Below are 14,056 nucleotides of genomic sequence, written 5' to 3' on the forward strand. Positions count from 1 at the left end.
ATTGCAAATGGAAAGATTTCACTTCAGAAAAACATTTTATTTCTGCAGAGTTCTATTTGTTGTTTTGTATATAGTATCCTTTGCGTTGGTTGACCTTTTTCTGCCCGGAAACTTGAGGTACTAAGTAAATCCACAGTGCTGGGCTTTACCAGAGCTGTGTTTGAGCTTTGGGTCCAGCGCCGTGTGTCTTATCGAGAAGGAGTGCTGTTTACATTAAGACACGCGAGGCTGGTAGCATCTATACCATTAACCCAGCCTGTATGTGCTGTCTGCCTGCGCTCTCACTCCAGCGCACGCAAAGTCACTCTGAATTATTCATTGGTGTGAATGTTTGACTGCAGATGTGTTCCTCCTGTTTTGCTGCTGGTTAAACCCTGAATGGTGTGTTGTATTGTAAAGAAACCCTCACCACTCTATTATAGTAAAGCCATTAGACAGAGGCCGTGTTGAGGCACATACTGTATGCCGTAGGCCCCACAATCCCCTTCCTGCCTCTTTCCAAGTCACAGAGCAGGTTTGGCCTGGCCAGAGTCACCAGCCTGTATCGCAGGTGGATCCTCCCTTTGATCTTCAGGCTGGACCTCCAATGCCGTCCTCTGTGATTCCTGCAGCTCGATACGCAGCGGCTCCCCGCCACATGGTGCTGCTCCCTCATCAGACCAGCCAGCTTAGGAGACCAACAGGCCCCCCAGAAGTACCGCTAATCTACCCCCAACTCACTGATTGCTCTCTTTGGCCCTGCGTCCTGCATCCCCCTCCCCCCCCAAAGGGCAGCTCTTGGCAGTTACCCCCATCCTGTCGAGACCCTCCAGGTTAACACAGGCTGCCAAAAATGATCCTCTGGCCCTATTTGCTGAGAGATCATTATATTGAGACACTGGGTGACCCTTCCTCTTCATAAAGGTCTAAATATACTTAAGTCAGACATATGCACTAAATATCCCTGTTTGGGTCCCACTAATACCCAGCTAGGACATCGTAAAATATCACTGTTTTTTAGAGAATGTTAATGTCATAGATATGAAGATATCAATTTTTCTGTCTTTATGGGATGAGGTGGTACCTCCATGTAAGCAGTATGTCGATTTTTGGTCCCCCATGCTTAGATTACTTAGAGCATTTACTGCATTGGGATCTCCTGTATACCAAACATGGTTCTTTCTGATGGACAAATATGTCCTAATTAAATGGTTTAGGATACAGGGCAACTATTCACTAAGTGGCCAAACGTATGTGGACACCAGCCTGCACCTCATTCTGAAACCAAGGATATTAATATGGAGTTAGACTGCTCTTTGTTGCTCTTAATTGTATCCACTCTTCTGGGAAGGCTTCCTGTAAGATGCTGAAATGTTCCAGATGGCATTTGCTGTCCTTCAGGTCGGCTACGGATCTTAGGTGTCCGACCACTTTGCACCAGGACATGTTCCTACACATTTACACTTTGCAGTCACGTCACTTGCTGTTGAGCAGAGCAGCTCTAGCAGGGCATAAATGCAGCCAACTGACTTGCTGGCTAGATGGCATCTTATGATGGTGACAAGCGGAAAGTCACTAACCTTTTCTGTAATGAGTCAGTTCTTTTAATTAATATAGAAGTTAATGATGTACTTTTGGCCATATGGTGTAGATTAGATTTTTGCTGTCCATTTTTAACTATAGGTGTTTGAATCCAGGATGACGAAGCCCAGTTATTGAGGGTAGAACTCCATTTACTCATATTTACATTGTGATGTACACCACAAATCTACGCTACTGTATATACCTGCAATGTCAGAAACAAGTCGTGAATCCACATGAACGCTTATGGTGACCTGACTCTGCTTCATGAGAAGGACAAAGGCCCCTCCTACTGTAAATCTCAGAGGAACTGCTGTAACTTCAGACATCAGCAGGTTTGACTGGGCTGGTTTGGGTGCTACTTGGGTGGGGGGGGGGTGGTTCCTGAAAATACAGGGACTTCGGGTGCCTTATCTGTCGCCATGGTTGCGTATCAGTGGCAGGTGGTGTCCTTCCTGTATAACCTGGATTAGCGATGGCGTGGTCACAAGGTCACCCCCCGTGAGAGAAGTGACCACCAAGTGACCAGCCGATATTTCCCAAACAAATGGCATGATGTGAAAACTGCTTTGTGCTGCGCCTCTGATAAATGGATAAAATGTAATTGTATTTGTTTATCTGATTTTATCCAACAAGACTGACGCTGGGGGGAGGGGGTCACTATTTACGTGTCTTACAAAGGATATAACCCGAAAATCCCTATTAAGCTGGACAGATCAATTACAGGTTGATCGAACTGAGATATATGTTTCAAATAGGGAGATATTGGGGCATTTATTTTGTGCTAAGATCTTACATGCTTTTCATTGAGGAAGATCGTGTGTTTGCAGTAAGCTCATTGGCCTCAGGTTAGGGACAGTCCTATTGAGGTTAGGGATTTTTCAAAGACTTTGCTCTCCCTGCAATGCGATGGCTTTCGTTGGCTAAAGGTGACCACTATGAGCCCAGAGTGCTTGTCCTTAAATAAATTCTGCTTAAATCTAGAACAAAAATGCTGGAGACAATTATTTATTGTTTTTCTCAAGCACTGGAAGTGAGATACATTATGACGTATCTGGGTTCTGTTCTGTTCTCAGTCACTTAGCTATGAATGATAATTTAGACGTGGATAAAGATCTGCGGAAAATTACGTACTTCACATAAAAAATGAGAAGTTAGCAGTGCTGAAAATGTTGTTTTTAATTCTCTAGAGATTTCTGGCAGAAGAGGTGGGTTTTTCAGATGTATATGTTAGACTGAAGTGATTTTTGTGGCTGATCACAGACTCGCTCCCCGCATGTTGAAAGGAGATGCCCCCCTCCCCCATCTAACGCCCGCGTTCTGTATCGCCGCAGCTGCCTGGAGAGCAGTGTGGGTTACGACAGCGACGAGACCAACGCCCGCAGCATCTCCAGCATGTCCAACCGCTCGTCACCGCTCTCGTGGCGCTACGGCCAATCCAGCCCACGCCTGCAGGCGGGCGATGCCCCCTCCTCTACTGGAGGGGGTTACCATGGCGGTTCAGGGGCGGGGCAGTATGCCTCCCACACCATGCCCATGCGCAGCCCCAGCCGACTCAGCCATGTCTCCCGCATCGAGCTCGTCGAGAACCTGGACACCGACGATGGCGTGAAGGCCGGCTACCTCAGTGACAGTGACCTGCTGAGCAAAAGCCTGCATGACGAAGATGATGATGACCTGGCCAATGGGTGAGGGACCCCCCCTTCTGTCTGACTACATATACAGATGCTCCTCTACTTACGATGGAGATATGTTCCGAACGGCCGTTCGTAACTTGAACTGTTCGCGAGTCATTATTCAACATCATTATAAGGGTATACGCAAGTACAAAGACCTAGGATGCTGGGAGTACGCAGGCTACGCTGCTGCGCGACGGGAGTAGGGGCCAGAAGTCATACTGGGTGGAATTGGCGCGCAGAAGTAAAATAGATGTTGTGGACAGGAAACGGGAGCCCAAGGAACATAATTTGGACTTGCAGTCCTCTTCGTTCGTATGTCTGAAAGTTCGTAAGTTGAAAGATCGTAGGTAGAGGAGCGTCTGTACACTACAGTATATCAATGTATTCAGTACATATTACCTCTTCCAAACGCTTTGCTTCATTTCTGCAACCGCCCTGTCAGTCGCATGACCCGAGGAGGTGGGAAATCTGTCTTTTTCCAAGCATATCAGACATAACAGATGCAGCGGAATTGTGCTTCTGTGAGGAGAGGGAAGATGGAACACTATTAACCTACGCTAAGCTACACATACGTGGTTTTAGTAATTTCACGCCCTCTAAAAACCTGTCAGTCACAGTTGCTATCAAATGAAGCAAAAAAAATGGATCTTATCTGAGCATAACCAGACATAACATGCTGTTGTTTGGGTACAGTGGGAAAAAAATTCTTTAGACCAGTGTTTCCCAATCTGGTACTCAGAGACCCACAGACAATCCACGTTTTTGCTTTCTCCAAGGAAGCAAAAATGTGAACTGTCTGGCAGGGAGCTCAGAGGGGGTAAAAACCTGGACTGACTGTGGGTCCCCAAGGACCAGATTGGGAAACATTGCCTTAAACTGTACTACACTAAACACACACTATGTACATGTACCAGAGGAGTGCTGTGTGTGATCAGAAGGTCCCAGGTTCCAATCCCATGCCTGATAAGTAATTTTGGTATTTGTCACATTATATCTATCAGGTTTTACATATTTTTATGGTGAGGGGGATTATGTCAAGGTTGTCCCAGCATGAAACCTACGCAGGTCCAGCTCTGATGGGGAGATTTCTGCAAGTCTTGCTTTCTTATTGCTCCAGACAGATGAAGGCAGATGTTTCAGAGTAAAGCTGAGATCCCCTTCAGTTTCTGAGGATGGATCTTCCGTACATTTCTTGGTTTTGCACTGCCGTTACTGGGATGATGCTTGTAGTGTTTCCGCGGTGGACCCTCGAAGGTGAAAAATGACCTTGGAAATGATGACAGCTGACATTTGAAAGTACCCCAGGATTGGTGGCCGAGCTTATTAATAAACACATGTACTTGAGGTGCCAACTGACAGCCTGTTAATGCACTTAAGCAGCCCATCATCATAACCTACAAAGATAATCTCGGGCCGGAGGAGGGCAGACCGTAAGCTCATTCCCAGCCCTGCCCCCCCCCCCCCCCCACAGGGAATTTTCCTGCTCGCTTTGTTTGGAAATGTGACCAACCTTCGATCGGCGTGCCCAGAGGGTAATATTCTTCCTTTCTAAGGCATAAAATGCAGACGGATGATGTGAGAAGGCAGGCTCCTGGGATTTCCTTTGTGGTAAATTCTGGAAAAAAAAAAAATGGAAGCAAAGTCTGCTCTTTCCTAGATGATATCAGCGTCATATCGGGTCACAGGGACGCATGACCAGTAAGAGGCTGTCATGTGAGAGTTGGGGGCCGTGCGCATTCCACTTCAGAAGCAGGGATGCTCCTGACCTCCCCAGTTCCAGAGAAGGCTTGATTGGAGACAAGCAGCAGTGAGCTTCCTGGCCAAACTGTGGAAATGATCCCATAGGCATTGTTTGTTACAAGGTGCAGCATTGTAGTCCCTCAATGTGTGTCCTTCATAGTCATCACTGTAGTATGGGGGTGGGATGTGGGAATGTCAGAATGTTGACAGTACTGTAGCTCCACAGCATGCTGTACCACATCATTCAGCTCCTCAGCTGATGGCCACAGCGGCCCCAGATGTCTGTCTTGTTCTTTAGCTTGCTTTCCCATCCATCCGTGCCTGTGAAATAGCACCTCACATTTATACATTCAGTTGCTGATGCTTTATTGATACATTCATCTTTCACAAGCACTGACAGTTCAGGGTCATGGTGGACCTGGAGCTTATCCCAGGAGGTACAGGCTATGAGGCAGGGACACCCTGGATGGGATGCCAGTCTATCGCAGGGCACAGGGCTGGGGTATATCATGGATGGGATCGCAGGTCTTTGCTGTGGCCCATAGCCAGCTGTAGATGGGAACAATTAGTTTTCATTTGGTTAGTGATAATAAAAATGAAAGAAACTAATCCTATGGCCTGAACTAAACATCACCTGTGAAAGTGGCAAGCTAATGCATTCTTTCTTTGTTGCGAACCTCAGCGGTGCTCAGTCACGGTAACCGTCAACGACTCCGAGTGGCCCTGAGCAAGATCTGTCCTGGGTGGTGGGTTCCTCGTTGACCCGGACCAGTCCTTTGAGGTTGTGCTTGTCGTGGCTTTGCAGCTCTGTGTGAAGCTTTCTAAAAAACCTGCAGTTTAGCTCTTGTCCTGACAAAGGGGCCACGTCGGGGGAGAAAGACGAAGATCAGAGGATGAGAGAGAACAAGATGTAGATTTAGGCTGCTTCAGTCTTCAGAGCCGTCATCCTGACAGTGTAATCTCCACACACAAGTAAAATGATGCGTATTTAATGGAAATGTCAACCAGGGTGAAAGTGTAATACTCTAAATCCTTTAGATTTAGTGTTGCAAAGATGTGAAGACACACTTCTGGTCATTATGGATGTCTGCTGAGCTAAATGGAAGCACAGGCCTAGATCACTGTCCATTCAGCCGTCACACTCAACGTTATGAAAACTTAGAACTGAAGTGGGAGAATGTGTCCATTTTCCAAATTGAGTGTGACGCAATTGCAGATGGGCTGGCGAACCGCTGATGTTTGGCCAAACTGCTGAAGGACATCTGATAGCTTTGTAGCTCCCCAGGCAGGAGAAATTGATAATTCACTGCAGCTCTTCAAGGGCACGGAGGAACCAAGGCTTAACTGTTCATTAGACAGCAGCAGTATATGCAAGATCAGTCGCAGATGATATCTGGGGTGTCCTAGAACAATTGAACGATCTAGAGCACATTATTCCATTTTCTTTCATGTCAGACGAAAAGCAGGGCCCACCATGCCATCTTAGGACCCCCCTTCAGTGCTCAGCACTTGGCGCCTTTGTGTCAATGGGGTTTTGGAGTTACCATGGATACCATGTTAGCGTCAGGTCACCTGCTGTTCACCGCTTGAGTTGTTAGTCTCCACAGAGAGGTCGCCTTAGGTGAAAGAAACTTTGCTCTTCACAGAAGAACTGCAGAATTTCTGGGAGGACTGACAAGGTTCAACCCAGGAATTGACCATATTTATACCAGGGTTGAGGGTTGATTGCTGATCGTGTCTTTGCCCCTGTGTCTTTTCTCCAGGTAACCCTGTTCCCTTCCCCAGCCCAAAATATGTGGCTGTACTGGTTTCTTTAAGTCGTTTGTCGTGTGTGCACACTGGAATGGACGGATATCCCTTCACGAGTCTCCCTTTGTGTGTCTGTGACGATGCACTTTGTGACCCTGCATTGGACAAGCAGTTTTGAAAGATAACATGACTACAGTTGCATTGCCTGAGTGTTTCTGATAAAGCAATCTTGTAAATTAACTACTGCTGATACACAGAAATTAACCTGAACGGGGATTAAATGCAAGAGATGGATGTTATTTCAAATGCTGACCATTTATGGCTAACCTAATGCTATTGTGAATCAAAAATAGTGGTCATTTTTACAGAAAATGGCATATTAATCCGTAATAATTCATGTTTGTTTAACGCGGCCATTGCACTGTACAATGTTCTCCATTAAATGATGTCACGCAGATCGACAAGAGAATTGGGCACATAGCCAAACTCACTTTGTCCTGTGTGTCTGGTGTCATCTGATGAAAGCAAGCAGAAACCTGCATGTAGCAGCAAGATCGTTTTTAAAGTCTGCTTGGGATCATAGGCCTGGGAAAGGGAAAAAAACCTTTGAAATGTAAGCCTGCTCTCTTACTACTAGAGATGGATCATTTTCCCAAGCTCCTCCTGCGTTTCCATAGAAACAATAGAACTGAGTGTGTGATTGGTTGCAACATGGCGACTGCAGATTTGCAGTAGTACTTGTAATGTGCCAGACTCCACTGACTGAAGTCATGTGACTCCATGCAAATGACCATTGTTCTGATTTTCTGAGGTGAACCTGTTAGCACTCAGGAACATGAAACATAACTGGATAAAACCTGAAAGACCATTGATTTGTCAGGCTGTTTGTTGGAAAGACAACCTTGCTTGTAATTTTGAGATGACTCACCTTGTCCATGACTTGGGCAAATTGGTCTCTTTCACCATAATTAATAATAATAATACAGCGTGTGTTTTTAAATTGTTAGAGAGGAGAAAATGTTTGTCATGCTCATTGGGGTGGAACATTTGATAATCAGTCATTTTCCATGAAGCCTCTCTTCTTGCTGAATGTAGAAATCTTTGGATTAGGCTCGGCGGAGAATTTCCATGCCCTGCAGTAGAAATGATGCAACATGGGGCTAAATTCTTGCAGCAGATGCAACATCTCATGTCTTCCTCTTGGGCCTAAGCTGACCTGCATCGTGGCTTTTGTCTGATTGGTGTGAAGCGAGCTTCTTCTCTTTCCAACAATTATGAAGGCGTGCAATTTAGTTACATTTCAACATGAGGAAATAAGCTTCATGCACCTTGATTACCACTATTGGATCATTTATTTGTATCATTTATGAGCGAAAACAACTGAAATGCTTTCCGCAAAATGAAATGGGGGCAGCCATATTTCCAGCACAGTAATGGCCATGCCACTTCCCCCCCCCCCTTTAGAACGCGCACTGGGGTGCCTATGTTAGCCAGCGCTCACGGCCCTCGGCGGGAGCGGTAATAATGAAGATCTCTCTCTGCGAGACGCTTTCACAGCTGGCCGCACGCGACAGCGCTGGCGGAGGAGAGACCCGCCACCACCGCATGCAGCCCGGGCTGCGTTGCCACGGCAACCCTCTCCTCAGAACCACAGTGGGGTGAGGCGCAGTACGTGTCTGCGTCTTTGTGTGTACGTGTGTGAGTGTGTGTGCGCACGTGCGTGTGTTTGCACGGAGAGGTCCGCTGAAGCACATTCGCCGACACAATGGCGGAACGTCTTAAATGTTAGTGGCAAAAGCATTTTGCATCGACAGGAAACAATAACAGCAACGTGTGATGCATGTTCACAGGTGTCGATTACAGCAGAGCGGTGAGGTGGCTTGGGTGCTCATACCTCCAGGATGTAATTAATATATGACCAAAGGACATTGCCGAGTGACACATATGCATCAAAATAATGGCAATGACTAAACGAATGCTAACGCTCGTCTCCACACCCCTCTACGGAACTGAGGGTTCTTTTGTTAGTTTGATGGAGATGTAAATAAATGAATACAGAATGTCCACTAACAGGAAAGACGCTGTGGTGCCACTGCCCACCCCTAAGAAAAGTACCATGCGAATGCAGGTAGGGGTGTGGGCTGTCCTCTGTCCTTTGTTTAAGGTGAGTGTTTTTCAGAGCAGAGTCACAGGACGGTTAATGTTGGCGTTGAGCATCCGGCGAGAAAATGCCTGATCTGGCAGGTCTGTCTCTGGGGCCCCTGGTGCCTGTCCAGGGTCTAATCTAAGCCCTCCATCACCATCAGCTCTATTAAAGGTCACCCTGGTGGTTTCTGGAAAGACAGATGGCAGGTCGTGGTCTCTTGTGAGGATCATTTGTTTGCAAATTTGTGGGAAGTGTGCAATTCTGCATCTTTTGCAGGCCCATACTGTAGGTGGCGCGGTGCCACTGTGAAACAGGAGCGTCTCGTGAGGATCCCTGTAAGCGTCAAGGCTGATCTCTGCCTGACAACTGAGGCTGGGCTTCTTTTGTTCTGCGCGGCCATCAAAGTCCAAGATGTCATGCTAATTAGCGACGCGCTACGCTGCTTAGAATAGGCGCTCATCCACAGTGACTCCTGCCTCAAAAGCCAAGATTGGCCGCCTCCCTCTGACCAAAGGGCTGGAGGTGATGAGCAATACGACGGCTCTCTTTTGTCAGATATTCCCCGGAAATCCACTGAAAGCTCGGCTGGCTTAATTACCCCAAAGCAAACAGTGAGGATCCTCGACAAGAATCAGGCCAGTCAGTCACACTCCTTGCGGAGGTGCTCAATCAGTCTTCCCTCAACTGGCTTGGGTGATGGGTAACAGAAGCCATTTAATTAGTAGGTGCCTTCTGGGAAAGGGAGTCAATCAAAGTAGCTGCCCCTGGACATTACATAGGATCCCAGTTTGGGCCAACATTAAAATCCAAGGAGAACTGAAATAGCTGATACCATAAAAAGAAGAGTGGCAAAGGAAACAGCCGCTGCATTTGTTTGATACAAAAGAAGCATTTGACTCCCGTTGTCCTGAATGGAGAAATCTGTCAAAATGTAATGAATCCGTAGCTGGTCACGTTTAGTGTTCTGATGACTTACGCCAAATCACAAAGCTTATCTGGCATTCACAGTGTTTCTTATCCAGCACATGATCCACCATCATGTACATATGATTCCAATTTCACCTTCATAAACATTCCATTTGCATCTTTTCATAGCAGCAGATTTTCCTGTCTAAGCTGGAATTAGACACCTAGAAAGACTGGGATCACCCCGTCATTTACTCTGTATATTATAATGCAGAATGTTTCTGCGAAGGCTCCGCTCCTGTAAACAGACCCGAGAGAGAATCGGAAGAGGCTTCGACGTGGAAATCTGAAATATTACTGGGATTTTAGGTGTGACCGAGAAATTCTTCTCTGTTTCCCAACCCGGTCCTCAAGGACTCACAGACGGTCTACGTCTTTGCTCCCTCCTAGCTCCCACAGTCCACATTTCTGCTACCAGCTGGGAGGGAGCAATAACATGTACTGTCTGCAGGTCCCCAAGGACTGGGTTGGGAAACACTGGTCTATAGACTTCTAATGCAAATCAAGACAGAATTGTCTCGAGTTCATGTCAGGGGCTGAATTTTTTTTCCTGGATCCTTTGCATAATAGACCATCAGGTGATTAATAAAATTTACATATTAATTTATTCATTTATGTAATTCTTGGCTGGTACTGCAATTTAAAACAAAAGGTCAATCTCACTCCCTGGGGCACCACTGTCACTACTGTAACACTGAATTCTGAGTGCCCAGCATATTTACATTATAAATGACATTGTACAGTATGTGGACCTTAACATTTAAGGTACTTCAGAGCACACAGGGCAGGATGATGACTCACATCCTCATGCCTGGGGATTTGAATCCCACCTCTGCTCTGTGTCTCTTTGGTTCCCTCTCATACTTAAACCTCAGACTGTCAGACTAAGCGATTGTGAAGAATTGTAAATACTGGTGACCTCCTGGTTCTTAAGGCGTTATGAAAACTTTCTTTATGTCTTGTAAACCACAGAAGCTGCACTCAGAGTTATGCTGTGGTGCTGCATTATGGTGGAGAAAGCTTCCATCCATCCACATGGGAGGTGGTGCACTTAACACATCTGCAGGCAATGTGCTGGGCCTCCCCTGGTCGGGTCCTCGGAAACCATGACCATGGCCGTGACTCAGCAGCTCATCAGTAATGCTTGCCTTTTCCCTTCTTGAAAGCCATGCTGGTTTATATCAGGACAACTCAAAGCTCTGTCTGGCATTTCAGTTTTTATTTATGAACTGGAACAAGAAGCAAAACTTTGCTAGAGTAATTAAAAGTAAGGCCACACAAAAGGGCTTAATGGAAGCTGCCTGTTCAGTGCATTAAGAGATGAAGTTTCTTTAAGAAACAATCTGAAAGGAGTTCTGTGGTGTCGTCCGTTTGTCTTGTGGCCTTGTGTGACCTGATTCCTTTCACAGCACCTGCCCAAAGCTGCAAGTTGCAGCCCTTGCTTTATACATAATCATTTTCTAGCTCAGCAGAGAGGGAAAGTGCATCTAACAGGATGAGAGTCAAGCACATGGCTCGCACATGCTAGCTGTGTCTTCGTGGCAGTTCTCAGCCGGGTTACCGTTGTTTTCTATGAAAACAGTACACTGAAATTTTCATCGAAATTAAAGGACAGCTTCTTAGTTTGACAGCATGCGTTCTTTGTTTATGCAACTACAAACAAACAGTTGAGGATAAAATCTGAAATAGCTAATTTCTCCTCCTGTAAACCTGCAATCTATGTCAGTGTTTGCCGTGTTTATTGCAGGAGGTGTGTGAGCTTTCCGACGCTACGGATGTTTTCCCTGCAAGCCGACCGCACACCTGCTTCATTCTAGTCCCTGGGCTGTTTAATCAGTGGGAAAGTGATCACCTCTATCTGGCTGTTAAATATTTGCTGTTCGTTAAATATTACTCTTCAGCAGATCTTATTCGCTATAGACACAAAATGACATGACAGATGTTTCAGGGCACAATGAAAGTTTTTTTTTATCAGTTCTTACACATTAATTTGTGCAAATAACAAAGATAAGATGAATGACAAGAATGTTGTTGGCCTTAAACAGATCTTCTGGCTAAATAACATTAATGAAGAGCAATTTCTTAAGATATTAAGCGAAAACATTTAAACACCCATAATGCAAACAGGGCATCTGGTAAATGGGGCAGAAATTGTTGTTTATAAATACATACTTTTTCGCAGGAGTAACCGTTGATACACTCAGCTGCTAGTATACTCTGCGATTAGTATACTCAGTCGTTAGTATACTCGGCGGTTATTATACTTGGCTGTTTATATACTCACATGTTCATACACTCAGCTTTTAATATACTCAGAGTCACTCCCTGCAATAGACTGACTGCTGCCTCTTAGAGACACACATAGCCACACACACAAGTTAGCGATGTTAATTACCTAAATACTCTTCAAAGTGGAGTTTCTTAAAATGAATGATAAACTGTCTGGTTAGAAGTTTTTTATTTTTCTCAGTATGTGAATAAAGCATTTATAAGGAGGAACCCAAAGAAGCAGAAAAGGACATGTGTGTTGATTTTAGGTCAGTGTTATAAAGCAAACATATATAAGTATATCTGCTTAATGACCTGTAAGAAGCCCTATCAAACTCACGTTTTCCCCTTATTTTAAGTTATAAGGAACGGGGAAACCATGGATCGGATATGGGAAGCTGATGAGGGAAGGTGAGGGAGCTGAATCACTGATATCGTTCTCCAGCATCTATAAAAGGGAAATGGGTTTAATGAGGCCTCCTGTTTTTACTTATATAGCTCAGAGGTCTCCTAGACCACCTTAGTAACTGTGTAAGGGCTCTCAACAAATTACCCATTTCCTGCCCACAGTATCGCACACATGGTGGAGGCCAGCGAGGTGTTGTGTTCCTCACCTCACGTTCCTGACCCCAAAATGATTCACGCCGTTGCCATTTTACCTGCTTTTCGTTGAGTCTTATTGTCTTATTGCAGCCTTCATTTATCTCGGCACACCACTGACGCCTGTAAACACTTCCTTCTTCTCTTCAACCTCCTTGTGCCCCCCTGTGGTCAAACAGTGAAACTACACCTGCAATGTTTTATCACGTCTAGTCCTCGGGATTAACAACTATGACCACAGAGAGTTGTACACATACAAACATGTGTGTGTGAGACCTTAAGTCAGTAATGTAGATTTGCGAATTTTTGAGTCTTTATTTCTATGCCAGAGGGAGTTCTGTGTCTCGTGTATCTCATTGAAATTATTATACAAGTGCAGCAAACAGGCAGACAGGGAAACATTTAAGTTTAAAGTTTAACTTAGAGCTAAACCGTACTCATGGGTATTCCTTCCCGATTCCTATTTTATTGCAATAAATGCAACCCCACCCTATTCGGCACAAAAACAGACAGAAGTGATCTGAATGGAGAAGCGATTTGGCAACTTCCTAAAAAAATGCAGAATAAGCTTTAAAGAGCCTGATCCCTTCATATGCCTGCAAGCTCAAAAAGACACACATACACACAAATGCATACACAGATACATACATCACTCTGTCCGAGGCATGTGCCCCCACCCCGGTCATATCTATCAGATGCACTGCATAGATTTATCAGTGTTTATGTTGCCAGCCATCTGGGATGTAATCTGTTATTTTTATAAGCTTCCATCCGTCTTGCAGCGACGTAACTGCCATATTTTATGGGCTTTGATAAGAATTCACTTCCCTTCCTGATTCATGGTGTTGATGTTTTATTTGAGCATCGCATTGACTTCAATTCTTATTGATTCTTTTTGCGGAAGTATTTTGGATCTGTAGGCTTAATATAGTCTGCTGTCCGTGGGGTTATCAGGGTATGGGGTCAGTGCAGATGGTTGGGATAACAGGAGATCTACTTCTCTGCATCTGCTCTTGTGCAGTTCTCTGCAAGCTGGATTTCGTGCAGAATGTCCACCCATTTTCCATAACCACTGACACGGTAGGGGACACCCTGAACAGAATGCTGGTCCAGTAGTCAATGCAGGCCACCACTGGACCTTACTGCATGTTTGTGGACTGTGCAAGCCAGAATGCTGAAGGAAATTTATACAAAGAGTGGGACGAACATGCAAAGTCTTCAGACAAGTACGAGGCCAGAAATCAATCCCCAAACCCTGGAGCTTGATACAGTCATCTTACCCAATGAACCGTCGCGTTGCTTAAAACATCATTGAATAGGAAATAAATTAATCATTGATTGGTACCCT

At 45.3% G+C, this 14,056-nt stretch overlaps 1 protein-coding gene across 1 annotated transcript in view; it reads left to right on the top strand.

Annotated features, from left to right (window-relative positions):
• The window catches only part of LOC125747759 (neuron navigator 1-like), a 121,767-nt gene that overhangs the window by 51,094 nt on the left and 56,617 nt on the right, over positions 1-14,056 (top strand). The window contains 1 exon segment of the mRNA XM_049023231.1: positions 2,895-3,248. Coding sequence (XP_048879188.1) covers positions 2,895-3,248 — 354 coding nt within the window.

The sequence above is a fragment of the Brienomyrus brachyistius genome, chromosome 8 (assembly GCF_023856365.1).
Source record: "Brienomyrus brachyistius isolate T26 chromosome 8, BBRACH_0.4, whole genome shotgun sequence".
In the NCBI taxonomy this organism is placed as follows: domain Eukaryota; kingdom Metazoa; phylum Chordata; class Actinopteri; order Osteoglossiformes; family Mormyridae; genus Brienomyrus; species Brienomyrus brachyistius.